Below are 17,864 nucleotides of genomic sequence, written 5' to 3'. Positions count from 1 at the left end.
GTCACGACCAAGCCCGCCGCGAAGGGGGCGGGGGCGCCAACCACGACCAAGGCTGCCAAAAAGGTGCCGCGTCGGCATCAGGCAGGCACTTCGCGCCCAAAAACGGAGGCAAAGAAGGCGCTGCGCGCCGCAGAGGCGGCTCAGAAGCCTCTGGATCTTGCCGACAAAGCCCGAGCGGTTGCGGCAATCGTGATCCCTTTGCCTAAGTGGATGGACGATGCGGATATGGGAGCCTCGCCCGCATCGGGCCCCAACGCCGTCGCCGGCCCCTCTTCGGCTCCAGCAAAGCAGCCTCCGAGGCAGTTGCCTCGTCTCGAGCGGCCGACCGGCAGCCCTTTGCCGAGGAGGTCGCACCTCAATCTTCGCAACCCGGCCGGAGTCAACATCATGCTCGTCCAGCGTGACAAGACGATCATGTCGGTCAGCGCGGATCGACGCTTTCCGAATCTGGCTGTGACCCAGTCGGTCGACGAGCTCGAGGCCATTCTCGGATGTCCGCTTGTTATCGGCGGCACGACTCTCTCGGCAGCAGAGAAAGCACGCATTCGCGGCGAGCCCGGATTCGCAGTACTGGCCCACTATGTGGTCAGGCTCATCCTCGAGCAGGATCGAGGCGCGACAGCAGCAGAAGGAGCCGCAATCATCGAGGAGTTCCGGCGAGAGCGGGAGAAGGCGCCGGATCACGTTGAGAAGACGCGTCCTCTCATCAAGACCAATCGCCAGGTCTCGCAGGGCCGCGTGTACTACTACACAAAGGTCACATACGCCGACAGAGAGCTCTCATTCCGCCAGGTCGACGAGGGCACCGAGAACGACATCGGCCGCCGACTCTTCGACGAGCTGACGGCTCAGGTCGACAACGACGATAACCCGGATTCGCAAGCGATCTGGCGCCGGGTCTCAGCTCGGTATCAGCCGAGCGTCCTCGAGCTCGCCGACAAGTTCCTCGCCGGCGAGCAAACCGGTATCCCCACATACAAAGCGGTGCAGAGCCGCATCCGCGCGCACCAGTGCCCGGCGCCTGGCTTTGCAACCGCCGACACCGACCTCTTCTACTGCTGGCGCGTCGGCGCGGCGTTCCCAGCGCTGAGAGCGCTGTTCGAGCGGCCCGACCTTCATCATGGCAAGTACGAAGGGCTGAAGGCGACCTCGATGGGGAGCCCATTCGCCTGTCGATTCCACGCCGCGTGGCTGGCCGTCCAGAGCTTTATGCTCGGTGGCTGGTCGCACATCACGTCGGTGGCCTTCACGGAGGTTCGGCATCCGGCGACATTCCTTCCACCAGTGAAAGTCGATCAGCTTTTCGACGTCGACCTCGCCACCGACATGCACGTACCGCTGCCCCTGGTCGGCGATGAAAAGACGGCCGCGGCGCTCGTGGCTTACCTGCTCGGTGCAGGGCCCCCGCCCCACCCGCTCTACGCAGTCGCCGACGACATTGTCAAGCCCCGACCGAGCGACGACGACCCCTTCGACCTGCGCTCGCTCCTCGACGATGGCTACGTTCGTTATCTAAACCTCCTCTGCGCCCTGCAGTTGCGCAAGCCTTCCGTCGACAAGGAGGTCCGGTTCGCCGTGAACGAGGCAGGCGCCCTTTACCAGCACGGCGTCGACAACATCAAGATCACGACCCAGCATCACAACCTCTCCAAGTTCTCGCGAACGCCGCTCGTCGCCGAGCTCGGCGAGATCGCCATCTTTGTCCACCAGACGGTGCGGCAGATCGTCGGCGACGAGAAAGCCGATGGCATGCTCGCCGAGATTGCGCGCATACTCCGAGAGCACCACGCGGACGGCGAGACGTCGTTCTTCTCGCGTCGAGTCGAGTTTGGCGCTGCGAGGCCGGCGCCGGACGAGATCCGTCGACGTACCGAACGCGCCCGACCCTCGGCTCTTCCCCGGTCCACGGGTAGAATCGCCGTCCTGACAGCCGAGCAGCTACCTCCAGGTCCCGAGCTCGCCAACGAGGCCGCCGAGGGACAAGGCGAGGTCGGTGAGGGACAAGACGAGGTCGGCGAGGGACACGACGAGGTCGGCGAGGGACACGACGAGGTCGGCGAGCCCATCTCCGGTGCTCCAGAGCTGACGTCGGCGGCTGCGGCAGTCGGGCAGCTGACTTCGGTAAGTCGTCGGCACTGACTCGGGAGGGAGGCGAAGAGAGAGCTCGTCTGAGGACGCTCTATCCTCTGCATCCCTCCCTCGCAGGACGAGCGGCGTGCGGTGATCAAGGTCGCCGCACAGCTGGAGAGCGAGTTCGGCGGCACGCTGCCGAGGACCTCGTCGGGGTTCCCCAACCCGCTTGAGGCCTCGAGCGAGACCGCCTTCGTCTCGCTCGCCGCGGCGCTGCTCGATCGGAGCATCGAAAGCTGCGATCAGCAGCGCCCGCTGCCGACCTCTCCGCCGGCGATCCCCGTCACACCGGGAGAAAAGTGGGAGGCTCTTCGAGAGTACGGCTCAGGCCACAACTCGATTGCGACTATGGTTCTCGTCCTTTGCCGAGAGTGGCTGCGCCAGGCGGCGAGGCCCGGTTTCGACGGCCTGCGCTGCCCCGGCACCGGGCTCCCTCTGGTGTTCGGGGACGCGGGCCACCCGCTCGCCGGCTCGATCGGCCATTCGGTCCACGGCATCCCCATGGCACATGGATACCGCACGCCGGCACCTCGACAGCTCGCGTCCGATTACCACAGGCCTGCCGACAACGTGTCGGTGGAATCGTGGACGTGGAACCTGTGGCGGGGTTCAAACCGCTGCCTTCGGGCGGCACTGGAGCTGAACAAGCTTTTCGGCCTTGCATGGATGCGCAGCATCCATCCCGAGGGCCCTTTTTCGGCGTTGGCCCTCGACAGCGCCGACCTTGCCCGCATCGAGACCCTATCGGTGTCGTGGCACCCTGATGTCGACCCCCGGATCGACATCAATGTGCTGAGCCGCGGCGAGCAGAATCTGTTCGTCCGGCTCACCGGCTGGACCCCGACGGCGTCGAGGCGTACCACCTAGATGGCGAGCATCTGCCATCGCTCCTCGGCCGTGTCTCCTTCTTTCTCGCATCCTCCTGTTTTGTAGTGTCCCAACATTGTGAGCCCCCCCCTCCACACACAAAAGCGATGCCAATCTGTCAGTCTGCTTTGCTTCCCTCGATGCATGTTTGTCGTTGTGCTTTCGAGCTTGCCCGGCAGTTGAATCACGTGGTATGTTCGGACGAGCGCTTGTCTGCTTGAGGCCGGGCAGAGGCAGACTGAAGCCGCCGCAACAGACACCCGGCTCGAAGCGAGCGGAGCGAAGAGACCGAAATGTGGGGCAGCGGGCGTGGGCCAAGGCCACAAGCTGGAGTTGCAAGGGTGGTTCTGCCGGCTGCGAAAGGCCCTCTCGCTTGGCAGTGGTGGCGGCATGAGAAAGTCGGGATGCTCCGTTGGGCTTGATCTGTCCATGGCTCGGCTGATGCGTACCACGTCGCCCAGGCGGCGAGAGAGAGGACCGCCATGGAACGCCGGAGGCAGGCCGTGCAGCGTAGCGCAGCGCAGCTTTCTCTTTCGCACCTCTCATCCTCCTCTCCTCCTCCTCCCCATCACCATCGGCCCCTTCCCTCCTCCAGACCACGCCAGTTGGGCCCCCCCACACGACCTGCTGCGCTTCTCCGCCCTGTTCGCCCGTCGGCCCGCCCCGAACGTCCAGGCCGGGCCTGCCGCTACGCACTACGTTCACTCGGCCCCCGTCGGCCCTCTTTGCCTAACCTCACCCTCGCCGGCACCTTGATCCGAACTTGCCCGTCTCGACCTCCGCACCTTTGCCCGTCTTCCGCTCCCTCGACGACCTCTGCGATACTTGGCCAGCACCATCGTCCATGGCCTCCGCTCGTTCGGGTTGCCCATATCGCTCTCTGGCCCTCCGCTTGGCGTCGGACACAGCCGTCGCCTGCTCCATCCCCGACCAGGAAGCTTCTCGATCCTCCATTCTCGGGCTCTCCTCTCCGTCAGCCCGGCCTGCTCTGCATTCTGACCCCCATTGATCGACAGTAGTATTGCACCGCTTCAACGACTGCGTTCGCCGCCGCTGGCGCACCATTGACCTGCCGACATGATGCTCCCAGCTCCCGCACCGCTCCCGTCGGCGCATCGGCCGGGTCTACGTGATACCGAGCCCGAACTCGAACCCGAGCCCGAGCCCGCGCCCACCAAGAAGAAGATGTTCAAGAACTGCGACCACTGCCGCGCTGCCAAGCGTGCCTGCGACGCAAAGTACACATCCCTCACCCACGCCCTCCAGACGGGCGTGGCGTGCTCAAACTGCCGCCGAAAGGGAAAGACGTGCACCTTCAACCACCTCATCTCGACCTTTGGCGTCGCAGACCTCGACCTTTCCTCCATCAGGGCCATCGAAGCGTCAGGCCCGCCAACGTCGTCCTCCGACACCCGCCCAGACAAGCGGCGCAGGGGCGATGATTCAGGTTCGGACAATTCGGACGGCGTCGACGAAGTCATCGGCGCCCGGGACGCTGCAGTCCTTGTCCGGCAAGGTGGCGTAAACGTGACCGTGGTGCCACCGGACTCGTCGCCCTTGGCCTTCCAGGCCGCAGGCACTCGGCTCGCGACCAATCTCGACCGCATCTACCTCGACAAGGACCTCGTCAGCATCTACGAGGGCGCCGCAGAGCAGGCGCTGCGCTGCTGGATCCGCGATACGCCCTACCTCTTCCTCGACCAGGCTCACCAGAATCGCAACCCGTTCAACGACCAGACGTTGCACACTCGCGTCTGCCTCCTCGATCGAGGCGCACGCAACCTCTTTCGAGGTCCGCAGCATCGACTCGCCGCCTCGGAAAAGATCATCCACGAGGCGTTGCACGCCACCATGTTGGCGTTCGCCGCGCAATGGCCCCGGCATCGAAAGAGGATCGGCGACCACACAGACAATTGGCTGCCCGACGAGGAGCGCATCCGCCTTGAGCTGTGGCGCAACGCCCGAGATCGCCTCATGATCGCGGCCGAGGAAGCACCCTCGTTCCGCGTCGTCTACGCCCTGATCCTCTTTGCGTGGACCGAGAAGCCACGGGACGTCCCAACACATGCCCACTGGCAGGTGGAGAGTACAGCGGCCGTCCAGACGGCCCTGTACGAGAACAGCGCCGTTGAGACGTCGAGCTGGCAGGACCCCGCCGAGGCCAGCACGATGATGCTCGCCACGGCCGGGCGCAAGCTACTCCAGTTCCGCAACCGCATCATGAATCTTCGTCGCCGTGGCGTCGATCCCTGGTCGGCGACGCAGCCGAACCGCTCAGCGCCTCTGGACGCCGAGCAGCTGCACCGCCGCAACATCGAGATCCAGCTCTTCAACAGCACGTGGCAGCAGACGTGGTGGCTCGGTGTCATGATCGACTCGGAGGTTGCCGTCCTGCGCAAGCACCCTCCCGTCATCTGCGACGACGACACCGACCTCGTTCAGTATCCGCTCATTGCCGAGGTCGGCGGTGTCGGCGCGCCACAGCAGCAGCAGTTGCCCGGACCGCCCGGGCAACGCCGGCAGACGCGGAAGATCTGGGACGACCTGATCCTCTCGTGCAGCGAGCAGCGCGAGGCCGACTTTGCCCGACAATGGCCCAACTGTACCGAGGAACAGGCGCTGCGCATCCTCGGCTTCTCGGCTCCCGTCAAGGTGCTCCTCTTTCGTCACATCGGCCGGCTGCAGGCCGCGTACTGGCGCACGGCCGAGCCCGACACCATCGAGCGTCACATCCAGCAGGCTCTCGACGTTGTCTTCCACTGGGAGCGAGTGTACCAGGTGAGCCCCAGGCGTCGCACGGCTGCTGTCATGCCGCTCTCAGCTGACGCGAATTGCCGTCCTGCAACGCTACGCCCGTCCGGCAGCCCTTTATCGAGTCGTGCATATCGGCCCACGGCGCTTTGCCTCCATCGATACAGTCGTGGTACACGCTCATTACGGCGCCCTGGAACCTGGCGGTCCTGCTTCTCGTCGAGCTCGCCCAAACCGTCGACCAGGCCTGCCTCAGCGATCCGCAGGCCCGTCGCCTGCGCGAGCAGGGAGAGACGTTCAGCACGTTGCGTCGCAAGGCGTGCAACCAGACGGCGGCGCTGATCCACGCTGTCCAGGCACACGAGCAGCAGCGGCAGCAATCCACCACGAGCAGCACCGACGCCTTTTCCTTTGTCCACACCACGGGCGGCACCATCCTGCACACCGAGCCGTGGGCCGAGATCATGGTCAACTCGTTCTTTTCCATGGCCAAGAGCGAGATACGCCTCTTTAATGGGCTCGCGGCCAACTTTCAGTGGCAGGAGCTCGAGTGCTCGCAGCACCGCGTCGAAAAGTACCTCTGGGCGCTCGATCAGCTTAGTAACCGGTCGCACCTCGCGGAGCTGGCCTATCAGGAGATCAAGACGATGTCTGACTTTTGCTCGCCCGGACGCTCTGTGGGCGGCCCGCCATCGCAGGCGAACCTGCAACCGCCGGTGGCTGCTTACGCGCCCGTGCAAGGGCTGGTCGGACAGGCACAACAGCAGGGCTTTGAAGCGGCAATGATGGCCGCTACGACAAGCGGGCTGTCGAGCAGCGACATCGCTGCGCTCTCACCCAACACGCAGATGTGGCAGGACTGCCTCGCCGCCCTCGGCACACCATACCCGTCCGACCCACCGTCGTCGACGGACCAGTCTGTCGATGTCGCCGCACCCCCAACCTTCCGGTCAAGCAGCGGGACGTTCCAGTCGCCAGACTCGTACCTCTCGTCCTCGATTGGACCGCACCCATCCACGGCTTCGTCGGCCGCATCGGCAAGCGGCCAACATCCTCCGCCATTCCTCAACGACCTCGCCGCCACCACGGCTGCCGCTGCGACTTCGACGATCGCATCCTTTGCCGGCCTTTCGTCCCAGGGCATCGAGGGGTACCCCGACACTTTTCCGCTCAATCCGTCGGCCATGCACACGCCATCGAGCACGGTGCTGCCCCGCCACTTCTACGAGTTCGACTACGGACCTTCGCCCTCGCACTTCTCCCAGCCGTCCACCGGTGCCAGCACGGATTCTGACTCCATTCCCAGCGCACCTGCAACCAATGCCGCCGCCGCCTCCGCTACGACCACCGGCTTTGCTTGATCTTCACTTGCCGTCCGATAACTTGCCCTCCCCACAGTGCTCAATCGCCTCCTGCCGCCAGCCTCGCTTGGTCTATTGTCGCCGGTCCTCTCTTGTTGTACTCTAGTCTCGTCCCCCCTGCTTCTTAATATGCCCATTCCAACTCGGTGCTCCCACAGTCTCGTGTAATCTACAGTTATTCCATTGCGCACAGAATGGCATCGACAGAGCAAGCCTTCCTCAGTTCTCTGTACTTGTCGGCAGCAATCCAAGTGAGGAACCTTAAGGCAGCCGTCCAACCCTATCATGGATCTCCATTAGCAACCTGGTCGCCATCGTCGAAGAGTTTGGATCGTCGCAGCAGCCTCACTGCAAGTCTGCACGAGCGCGATGATTTCTCCATGCTTGCACGACATCATCAGCTTCCTTTCGCTCCGACCATTCGAATTGTCCAACAAGCGTTGCTCGACAAGCTCCAAAAAGCTCAAAGCAATGAATTGGAATGGGGAAAGAGACCTTTGGAAAGACATCGCGCCATCGACAGTTCTGCGACAACGCTCTGACTACTCCCGCTTCTTCCAGTAGGTGGAAAGATCACCGAGAGGCACGTTGAAAGGCATGTCGCCCGCGGCAAGGGCAAGGTGCAGGAGCATCCACCATCCACCAACGCAGGCGACAAAGCCCACAGCACCTCCGGCAGTCTGGAGGTTGGCGGCGGCGGTCGCCAAACCCTTGGCAGCTGACAGATAGCTGGCCGAGAGGAAGGTAAACGTGCAGGCGACGAAGAAGAGAATCCAGACAAAGGTCACGTTTGTGCGCAGAGCGGCCGCCGTGCCAATGAAGCAGTAGAGGGCCCAGAAGAGAAGGTAGAACCCAAGGCCGCCACCGTACACCGTCGCGTCTTGAGTGATGGCCGCACCTACGCCGTAATTCGGGTCGTTCACCATAGCATAGCTTAGCCAGAATCCGGAGAACCTGTCACCGGTGTCGAGGACAGTAGAACAAGAAGGTGTCGTCGAAGGCGTGGAAGAGATGGAGTCGATGAGCGAAAGCGGGTCGAAGGAGGAAAAATATGCGGGCGCGCCAGCACCGCATGGCGTGTTACTACTTTGCTCGGCCGGCAAATGTGACTCACGAGACTGCAAGTGTGGGGTTGTCGGAGGACGTTCAGTCAGAACTATCAGCTCGCCAGTCACAGAGTCTGTACAAGGGATAGAGGTCGTGAGCAACTCACTGAAGATGACCGAGGGGAGGGTGTTGCCGAGGAACCATTCCAGGACGCCTGTATTGGGAAGAAGATGCGACCGACGACGCGTTCAGTGATTTTCGAGTCGAAAGTCCACGAAGCAATGGCAACTCACCTGCCAGAGCAAGACCGATGCCGGAGAGGAGGTAGTAGGCTGGCATCAAGGCGAGCGTCGAGGCGGAGGTGGTTCCGTGCCAGCCCATCAGGCAGACCGTCGTGGGGCTGAACGACAGGAGGAACGAGATGATTCCGATGATGGTAGGGTTGCCAAAGGTCTTGATGTTCTGGGCCTGGGCCGACGATTTGATCTGGGGCTGGAGGTAGAGCTGCTCGAACCTGTCGGGGACGAAGCAGGGTCGGGTACGGACGCGTCAGTGCTGTGGCGGCGGATCGACGAGCGACGGCGGGGATGAACTCACTGCTGCTGGGTGAGCATGACCGAGATCTGGCGGTTGAGGGGCACGTCCGAGGCGCCGTCGGCGTGGACGTAGCGGGTGTTGTGGTCGTCGCCTTCCATTGCGATCTTTTCGCTGCTGCTCGACATTGGAATACGTTTGATGGATAGGCGGAGTAGGGAGGAGAGGTATCGAGGGATGCTTCGGGGGCGTACGAGGAGGGAGATCGCATCCACCGCGACCTGGTCTTATACCGAAGCTCGCTCCTCCTTTGATGGAAGCGCGCGGTCAGCACAATCGGGGCTTGGTTCTCGGGAGCACGCTGTGCGAGCAGGCTGGGCAACCTCAAGGGACATTCGGGGCTGAGCGTCGCACCTCACACGCACGGCCACCACCTGATCTCGTACCGACCGAACGTAGCTCGCTTCTTGAATCGAAAGAAAAGACTCGTTGTGGTGACCGCTGAGCCGCGATAAAGCGAAAAGAGCGAGTCGAGTCTAGCGCGTCAGCGCCACTACGGCTCAGTGCACCCGACCCACTTCTCTTTCTGCTGCTGCGTCGGATGTGGGTCTGAGGTTGCGGTGTTACGGCCGCTCGAGGTGGTGCGACAAAGGCCCTGGTCGTCTTTGTCGGAGTCTTGCCGCAGGGCGAGCTCGCGGGTTGATCAAGAGATGCTCGAGAAGGGGGGGTAGGTCTGCTGACCCGCGTGTGCCGCTCGGGGCTTCTTCCACCAGACCTGTACCTACACCTGCCGTACCGTGCGGCCGTACGCAATCTGATGCACGTCTAACTACGCACTAAGGCCCAGGCTATGCTGTGTCACGCCGTCCGAGAGGAGCCAGCGGCGAGGCGCTGAGCCGCTGGGCAGGCCTCGCTTGTGTGGCGTGTTGTTGACTCTTCCCGGCTGGAAGCGGCGCCTTTCGCTGCACCTTCTAGATGGCGCACGACGAGCAAGCGAGGAGGGCGACTGTTGAGCGTCCATCATCGTCTTTGTCTCGACAAGGGCGGGGCTGGCCTTGGCGAGCGTGAGAGTACCCGACGTACGGCGGGGTAGCGCGAGGAATGCGGTCAAAGGTGCGCGCGCGGGCCGAGTCAGGTGTGCGCAGGGGGAAAGCAGGCTCGCACGCGAACGGCGCCTGCCTGTACGGCCTGGCAGGCGCGCGGAGTGACACTTCCGTCAGGCGGGTCTCGATATCGAAGCTAAGTACAGGAAGAGGCGGTGGCTCCCGAAAGGCAGGCCTCGAGTGTGCTCGGCAGCGAACAGAGACGTCCAGAGAGGAGTAGCTGGCCGTCGGCGAGGGGTGGAAAAAGCGGGGGCGCGCAGCGGGAGCCTGCCGCCTTGCCTTGCCTGCTGCTCGCCAAGCCGTCATGCCAAAAGCCGTCGCTGCGCCGCTCTCTATCGCTCACCATGGCCTGGCACCACAGGCATGCGCAAAGTGGTCTGCCCCATCCGCGGGGCCTCGTTGGACGCGGACACAAGGCAGAGCCGTCCCGCGCGATGGACGTCTGGTGGCGGAGTGGGTCAAGTTAGGCAGGACAAATCGACATGTTGCTTTGCTTGGTGTCGTGTCGAGCCAAGCAGGATGTCAGGCATCGTCGACGAGGGATGGACATGGCGGTAGAGTGGCGCTCGACATCAGGACGGGCCTTCGAGACGTTGTTCCGGCAGAGGCAAAGAAAAGTGCGGGGTACCTAACTAAAGCACTAGACAGGCAGCATGTGCAGTAGGCGTCGTACCGCCTTCGAGATGGACGGCCAGATGCCGTCGACGTTGGCCTGCTGCGGGCCAGCGAGACTGGCCCAGGGTCGACCAAAGTGCGGGGTAAAGCCGCTCGGAAGTGGACGTACGGTACCCCGCATTCGTAGGGTGCCGTCAACGGTATGTATCGGGCTCGTGCACGTCGACAGGAGGGTGGCAGCAGAGGGGGCCAGGGCCGCGAGGGTCAAGTGACATTCGCCGATGCAGCGGCAAAACCAGCCTCTCTGGGGCACGACGGAGAGGGCGACGGCGACGACAAAAAGGTGCGGGACTTGGCCGTCGCCTGTGTCGGCCTGGTTGCGGCAGCTGGGCAGGCAAGCGAGCGGCACCCTTGCGCAATTACGCCGCCTCCCGCTGCTCGGTGAGGCCGACAGCACCCGGGCCAGGCGCCGAGTGGCGGAAGCAAGGCGAGGGCCCTCAGGCTTCGGCAGGGTCCAACTGGCCTGGCTTGGCCGCAGGCGTGCTTGGCCAGTTTTGCGGGGAAGCCGACGTTGGCCAAGGCCTTGGCCGCCATGCGATGCACTGCGATGCGCGCTGGCCTGCTTGGCCGCTTCACCTGCTGGCCTGCTCGGCCCGCTCCCGCTTCTCGAAGGCCAATTCGCCCACACTTGAGCGCATTGGCCACTCTTGTTGGTCTCCCACACTCGGGGACCCCCACCTCTTCGGCCTACGCCCGCCACGCCACGCCGCTCAAGCCAGGCCTGGCCACGCCCGGCTCCGTCGCATCGTATAAGAAAGTCGCCACCTGGCCAGCGCTTTCTGCCTCGTCACCATCGCATCCGCTCTTCGAGCACCACTCTATCTACAGCGACAGCCCAACGTAACCCTCTCCACGCACACGACATCTGGACGACATCATTGCCCGAGCTCGGACACCATCGCAATCATGGCTGCCCTGGCACAGACCCCGCAGTCGAGCACCACGGCACTGCCGGCCCTCGACGGAGCCCTCAAGGACGGCCCCAGCAACGCTGCCGTCGCGTCCCAGGACCCCCTGAGGATCGTCACTACGGTCGCCACCCAGCTCGAGTCGGCCCTCAGCACGGGCGACTTTGACGCTGCCGTCCAGCTCTTTGACGACGAGGGCTACTGGAAGGACCAGATCGCCCTCCACTGGGACTTCAAGACCGTCCAGGGCCATGCCAAGATTGGCTCCTTCCTCGGCGACAACGGCGCCCGCGCGCGTACGCTCAACAACATCCAGGTCGAGAAGCCCTCGGCGCAGTTCACGGCAGGCATCAAGGGCGAGCAGCTCGTCATGGCCTTCTTCACCTTTGACACCGACGTCGGCAAGGGCCGCGGCGTGTTCCGCCTGAGAAAGTCCAAGAATGGCTCCTGGAGGGTGAGTAGCGGGCCATCAGCAACGAGCCCGCGAGACGACTGTTCACCCTGAGCCCATCACTGACTCGGGGAAATCGCGCCTCCACACCACCACCACTCCCGCCTCGCAGATTTTCGCCCTCTACACGACACTGCAAGAGATTCGAGGCCACGAGCCCAAGCTCGGCGAGCGACGTGCTCTTGGCGTCGAACATGGCCAGCACGTCGGCCGCAAGTCGTGGAAGGACCGCCGCGCCGAGGAGAAGGAGTACATCGACAGGTCGCCCGAGGTCCTCATCGTCGGCGCGGGCCAGGCCGGCCTGTCAGCCTCGGCGCGCCTCAAGCACCTCGGCGTCGATGCCCTCATGATCGACGCCAACAAGCGGGTCGGCGACAACTGGCGCAAACGGTATGACTTCCTAGTCCTCCATGATCCTATTTGGTACGATCACCTTCCGCTGCTCAAGTTCCCGCCGAGCCACCCGGTGTATACGCCCAAGGACAAGCTGGCGGACTGGTTCGAGTTTTACGCGTCGACCCTGGAGCTCAACCACTGGATGGAGACGACGATTGTCAAGGACAGCGTGGCGTACGACGAGGCCAAGAAGCAGTGGACGGTGACGGTGCGGCGCAACACGCCCGACGGCGTCCAGGAGCGGACGCTGCACCCGGACCACATCATCATGGCGACGGGCCACTCGGGCGAGCCCAACATGCCGGCGTTCAAGGGCGCCGACGACTTCAAGGGCAGGCTGGTCCACTCGTCGCAGCACGGCAGCGGCGCCGAGTTCAAGGGCAAAAAGGCCATCGTGATTGGCTGCTGCAACTCGGGCCACGACATTGCCCAGGACTTTTACGAGCAGGGCGCCGACGTGACGATTGTGCAGCGCTCGTCGACGTACGTCATGTCGTCGGACTCGATCACCGAGATCCTCTTCAAGGGCCTCTACTGCGAAGACGGCCCGCCGACCGAGGACGCCGACCTGATGTTTGTCTCGACGCCGAATCCTGTGCATCAAGAGCTGCACAAGGAAATCACGGCCAAGATCGCCGACTTTGACAAGGACCTCCTCTCCGGTCTGAGCAACGCCGGCTTCAAGCTCGACATGGGCTTTGACGGTTCGGGCTTCCTGATGAAGTACTACCGCCGCGGCGGGGGCTACTACCTCGACGTGGGCGCGTCGAAGCTCATCATGGACGGCAAGATCAAGATCAAGCAGGGGCAGGAGATTGACCACCTCGAGCCGGACGGCGTCGTCTTTGCCGACGGGCACAAGCTCGAGGCCGACGTGATTGTCTGCGCCACGGGCTACCAGAACATGCGCACCACGGCGCGCAAGATTTTTGGCGACAAGGTGGCCGACCGCCTCAAGCTCGCGTGGGGCCTCGACGACGACGAGGAGCTCTCGGCCATGTACCGCTTCAGCGGCCACCCGCGCTTCTACTACATGGGCGGCAACCTCGCCCACTGCCGCAGCTACTCGCTCCCCCTCGCCCTCCAGATCCAGGCACAGCAGCTCGGCATGTACTGATTGATCGATTGATACCCTCCGCCGGCACCGCGTTCCCTCGTGTCTCGTTCCGCGCGCGCGCTGTATCTTGCAGCTTGTAGCTAGGTCCGTTTGTGGTCAAGTCAGACGAAACAAGGATTTCAACAGATGAGGAATGAGGGCACTTCCTCGGCAGGGTGACTGAACGAGCAGCCGAGCAAGGAGGGCACCGACGCGCGGGCATGGGTCGACGCTCAGCACCCGCGCCTCGAGTCCAGATCCCTTGAAGAAGCACGGACCAAGCTTCGCCTGGCGCAGGCCCAGTCAGGGATCAAGGGCCAAGTCCGAGGAGGCGGATGATATTCGTACACGATAAACCGGGATGAAGAGGGAGGGGGAATCGATATGGCGTGGTCCCCCACCTGTCGATATGCGACCGAAGGGATCCCGAACGAGGGCAGGACCGCGAAGAGCACAAAGAGGGATATCGGGGGAAGAGTGGAAAGAGTCCAGAGTTGAGTACCAAGGAGATAAGACCGGAGCGAAACCCCTTCGATGCCCGCCAGGCGGCCAGGCGGAGGACGAGGAGGTGGTGGAGGAGGAGGAAAAGGGAAGAGACGAGACGAGACGAGACGAAACGAAACGAGACGAGACGAGTATCGATGCTGCTACTGCTGCTGCTGCTGCTGCTCTGTATCGAGGCCCAGAGGTGAGGGTGACGTGTATGGCCCAGGGTTTTGGAAAGGGAATCTAGCAAAGCGCTCGCGGGTGTTCTATCGTGTATAAAGCTGGCTTTGGTAGTACAGATGGCTGGATCATGCAGGTGGAATGGGGGGCCGGGGGCAAGGCGAGTAACAGGTACAGAGAGCGCGAGAGACGGGCAAGGGCCGAGGGAAGGACGGCGAGGGTCGAGGCAGGAGGCGGTTCAGCGGTTGGTGGACCACGGAGACAGATGGGCAAAGCCGCGCGACTTGCGACGACGGCAGAGACGCCGCTTCAGATCCGGATGCTGAAGCGGTCCAGCGCGGCACGGTCCGACCGCGAAAGGGACGGCTTAGAGGCGCTGTCGTTGGACGAGTCGATCGATGTTGGGGTGGACGTCGAAGGCGACGGGTTCAGCATCGAGTCGAGACCGGGCATCTTGCTCGAGTCGTCCGACGCCGACGAACGCAGGCTCAGCAATGCGCCGACGGCCGAGTCCTGCTCGCGGGGCGGCCCACCGGCGCCGCCTCCGGGCGCGGGGGTGTGCGCGGGGGACCATGTATGGGTCGAACGCATCTTGGAGACGCCCTCTTCGTCGGAGCCAGCGCGGGCCAGCGTACGGACCGAGGCAAAGGCGTCTTCGCCGCTGCCGTTGTTCATGCTGGAGCTGCGCATGCGCTGCAGCTTGGGCCGCTGCTGTGCCTCGGCCGCCACTGCCGCCGCCATCTGTTCGTCGGCGGCGGCGTAGTCGGCATAGGAGCGCTTCAGCCCGCCCTTGGCCCAGCTCGGCATGGGCTGGCGGAAGTAGGAGCCGTGCGCCTGGTCCTCGAGGACGTGGACGGAAGAGGGTTCCAAACGCCCCGTGGCGGCGTCAAAGGAGCGACTCGTCGGCTTCAGCGGAAGGTCAGAGACGCGCGACTGGACCGGAATCGGCTTGATCGGAAGCAGCCCTCGCGCCTCGTGGAGAGGGGTGGCGTCCTGGGCGAATGGCGCTCGCTGGCGACTGTACGCCGACGTCTCCATGGCAAAGTCCTTGCGGGAACCGGGGTGCCCGCTCCACGCGACGGTCCCGCGCCCGGTGTCGTGGTGCCTGGGAGATCTCTGCGCGGTGGAGGGTGAGGCGACAAGGCGGTGGCTGGGAGCCTGGCATCTTGGCGAGATCGGAGCGCCGTCGTCGATGAGCTCGCGGTCGTCTACCAAGCTCGACGAACCTGGTGCATCACCGCCATCGGCCCGACCGGCCAAGGACGGCGGAGACTGCGAGCCCACCTCTTGACCGTTGGCGTCGGGCAGCTCTCCGGCTCGGCTGATCGGGTCTGGGTACTCGTGCTCGTCGACCTGGAGGTCCCACTCGCCGCCGCCTTCGCCGACGAAGCGCGGGTCTTCGCTGACCCGTCGAAGCGCGCCCTCGCGCACGTCGCGCTTGGTGTAGTACGAGATGGCGTGCAGCTTGCGGCCCGAGGTGGTCGTCATGCTAAAGGACTGCTTGATGAGGCCCTCGGTCTTGTAGAGGTTCGAGGTGGGCCCTCCGGTGATCGACGACGACGGCTTCTTGCGCGCCTCGAGCTCGCGGTAGGTGAGGAAGCAGCCGCTGACGCGGCTGGCGCTCCAGCACTTGCCGTCGGTCCAGCGTCGCATGCCAGCTTCCTTTTCGTCCCAGACAAATATGCTGCCAGAGCAGATGAGATCGGCACGCTCCGAGTCGAGCAGACGTCGGGTCACCCGACGGGGAGGGGCGATGCCCCCGTTCCTATGTGAACCGGCCCCCTCCGGGAGGTCGCAGGCCGAGAGGAGCAGGATGGCATCCTTGGTCGTCTTGATGTGTCCGCGATAGGTCGGCTGCTGCGAAGACCCCGCGGCCGCCATCATGGGGGCGGCAGGTGCACGGAGGCCGTGCAGCGGCAGGGAGGGCACGGAAGATGGATATGAAGGCTGGTGTGGGTGGTGATGCGGGTAGTGGTGCGGGTGCGGGTGCGGGTGAGGGAACATTGCCGAGGAAGCGGTCGACGTGGCGGAGGCCATCAGAGGGCGGCCGGCATACTCGTGCATCGCCTCGTCCCTGCCGGGATGACGCGCGTGCAGCGGCGGTGGAGGCAATGGGCCTCGCTCGTCGTAGTATGAATGGTGTTGCCGCGTGAGGTTGGGTAGCGAGGGAGGATAGTAGCCGGAGGCGGGAGGGTGATGTCTGTACTCGCGCGAGCCATAGTCGGGATACTGGGGCGCGGGAGGGTTGCCGGGGCCGTATCCTCGGGCAGTCGTCTGCGACCGCATCAGGTCTGGACGCGGGTTGTGCCTGGAAGGCTGCATGGTGGGCTTTTGCTGCGTCGTGCGAAAGGGTGGTCGGAGGAGAAAAGCACACTGGGTCGCGGTGCTGGTCAAAGGCCTGCTCGGATGCGGAATGGAAAAGGGGGCTGTTCGGCGTCAGGATGGTCCTCTTGGCTGGCGCAGCGCGCCTGGTCGGGACGAGTGCCGCGGACCCGGGCGAGCTGCTTGCGTCGAGGCGTGCTGGGCGATGCTCGACGTGCGCTCCGAACGGCAGGGAGAGCAGTCGGGCGGGGAGGGCGTGGCTACTCACGGCCACGGTCAGGGGTGCATGCAGGCCAAGGGCAAGGTCGATGATCGATGGTCGATGGTCGCGTCAGGAGCGGGCAAGGAGACCGGGTCGAGGAGAGGCTGGCCTGAGGATAGTCGATCCGGGAAGTGGCCGGAGGCGTCGAAAGGTCGGCTTAATGGAGCCTTTGCAGAGGGGCGCTAGGGTCAAAGAGGGCGCGATGCACCGCGATGTCGAGAGCAGAACAACAGGGGAGCGGGACGGGTAGAAGCTCTGGTGAGCCCGTCAGCAGCGGATCGCTGCTCGTCGGTAGATCCGAAAAGTGTGTCGCGACGAGTACGGCGTGACCGAGTCAACGGCAGCTTCCCCGATCAATCGATCGACGGAGGAGCCGAGCCAGAATAGAGAAGAGAATAGATAGGCTGGAAAAGGTCGGAGAGATGCCGATGCAAAGGTTAGTCGGCCAAGAGAAAGAGGCGCAGAGGATGTCAGGATGGGGCGGAGGGGATGGTGTAGGGTGGCGGACGATGGCGGGTGGTGGTCGGGAGAGGAGCCTGGGAATCACCTAGCCCCAGCAGCGTCGACAGAGGGGCTGGAGGACCTGAGAGAAGGCAAGTGTGGCGTGGGCGTGCAGCGACAAAGCCGGGCTGGTGGTGCGCAGAGGCAAATCAGCGTACGCGGTACGTGTACTCGAGAGAGGTCTGGCAGCGCGGACCCACCGGAGTACGGGGCCAGAGGCAGCCTGGCAGCAGACGCCGTGCGTGGGTCCCTTCTGTTGCAAGCGAAGGCCGGGCGGATAGGCAGAAGAGGGGGGGCCGGGCGGTCAGGCAGACGGCCCGCGAGACCCCTACCTCTGCCCTCTCTGCGGAAAGCACAAACGCAATAAAGAAATTAACGGGTCAGCCAGCCAAGCGGGCAGGCCACCAGCAACAGGCTAGGCTACACCACGCTCGCCCGCGCCTGGATGCCCGGCCTGGCCTGGCCTGGCCTGGCGGTGGTGCAAGCAGGCGAGCAGGCGGCGGTAGGGCCAGCCAGGTTGAGCAGAGTTTTCATGCAGGGCGCCCGACCCGAGATCACCACCAGCAGCGCTTGGAGAGCTTGTAGAGTCGCTTCTAACTTTTGCCTTGCTTGCTCGCTCGCTCGCTCGCTCGGGCGGGCGCCCGTGGCCTCCGCCGTGGATCCGCACATCTGCGTCTTCTGCTTTGGCTTTTGGCTTTGGAAACGCAGGCGCCTGCTTGAGGGCGCCGCCTGGTCTACTCGAGCGTCACCCAGAATCGACACCTGCCTCGCCTGCAGCCAGCCGCAGCAGACCC

At 64.0% G+C, this 17,864-nt stretch overlaps 5 protein-coding genes across 5 annotated transcripts; 3 read left to right on the top strand and 2 right to left on the bottom strand.

The window, feature by feature from the left end:
- Window positions 1–225: 225 nt before the first annotated feature.
- Window positions 226–2,997, top strand: PFL1_03942 (uncharacterized protein; the record flags this gene model as incomplete). The annotated part of the gene is made up of 2 exons (XM_007881465.1): window positions 226–2,121; window positions 2,206–2,997. 2 exons carry the CDS (start codon window positions 226–228, stop codon window positions 2,995–2,997), a joined length of 2,688 nt encoding a protein of 895 aa, XP_007879656.1.
- A 1,077-nt stretch (window positions 2,998–4,074) lies between these two features.
- Window positions 4,075–7,109, top strand: PFL1_03941 (uncharacterized protein; the record flags this gene model as incomplete). Its single annotated transcript, XM_007881464.1, has 2 exons — window positions 4,075–5,775; window positions 5,862–7,109. The coding sequence occupies 2 exons, from the start codon at window positions 4,075–4,077 to the stop codon at window positions 7,107–7,109; spliced, it is 2,949 nt and encodes a 982-aa protein (XP_007879655.1).
- A 542-nt stretch (window positions 7,110–7,651) lies between these two features.
- On the bottom strand, window positions 7,652–8,878 carry PFL1_03940 (uncharacterized protein; the record flags this gene model as incomplete). Its single annotated transcript, XM_007881463.1, has 4 exons — window positions 7,652–8,007; window positions 8,323–8,370; window positions 8,450–8,670; window positions 8,754–8,878. The coding sequence occupies 4 exons, from the start codon at window positions 8,876–8,878 to the stop codon at window positions 7,652–7,654; spliced, it is 750 nt and encodes a 249-aa protein (XP_007879654.1).
- A 2,496-nt stretch (window positions 8,879–11,374) lies between these two features.
- On the top strand, window positions 11,375–13,340 carry PFL1_03939 (uncharacterized protein; the record flags this gene model as incomplete). The annotated part of the gene is made up of 2 exons (XM_007881462.1): window positions 11,375–11,830; window positions 11,940–13,340. 2 exons carry the CDS (start codon window positions 11,375–11,377, stop codon window positions 13,338–13,340), a joined length of 1,857 nt encoding a protein of 618 aa, XP_007879653.1.
- A 954-nt stretch (window positions 13,341–14,294) lies between these two features.
- On the bottom strand, window positions 14,295–16,307 carry PFL1_03938 (uncharacterized protein; the record flags this gene model as incomplete). The annotated part of the gene is made up of 1 exon (XM_007881461.1): window positions 14,295–16,307. The coding sequence occupies one exon, from the start codon at window positions 16,305–16,307 to the stop codon at window positions 14,295–14,297; it is 2,013 nt and encodes a 670-aa protein (XP_007879652.1).
- Between the last annotated feature and the right edge of the window lie 1,557 nt (window positions 16,308–17,864).

Source organism: Pseudozyma flocculosa (assembly GCF_000417875.1).
Source record: "Pseudozyma flocculosa PF-1 unplaced genomic scaffold scaffold00012, whole genome shotgun sequence".
Taxonomy (NCBI): domain Eukaryota; kingdom Fungi; phylum Basidiomycota; class Ustilaginomycetes; order Ustilaginales; family Ustilaginaceae; genus Pseudozyma; species Pseudozyma flocculosa.
Note: the sequence above shows the minus strand (reverse complement) of the source record. Positions and strands in the feature narration are given on the sequence as shown.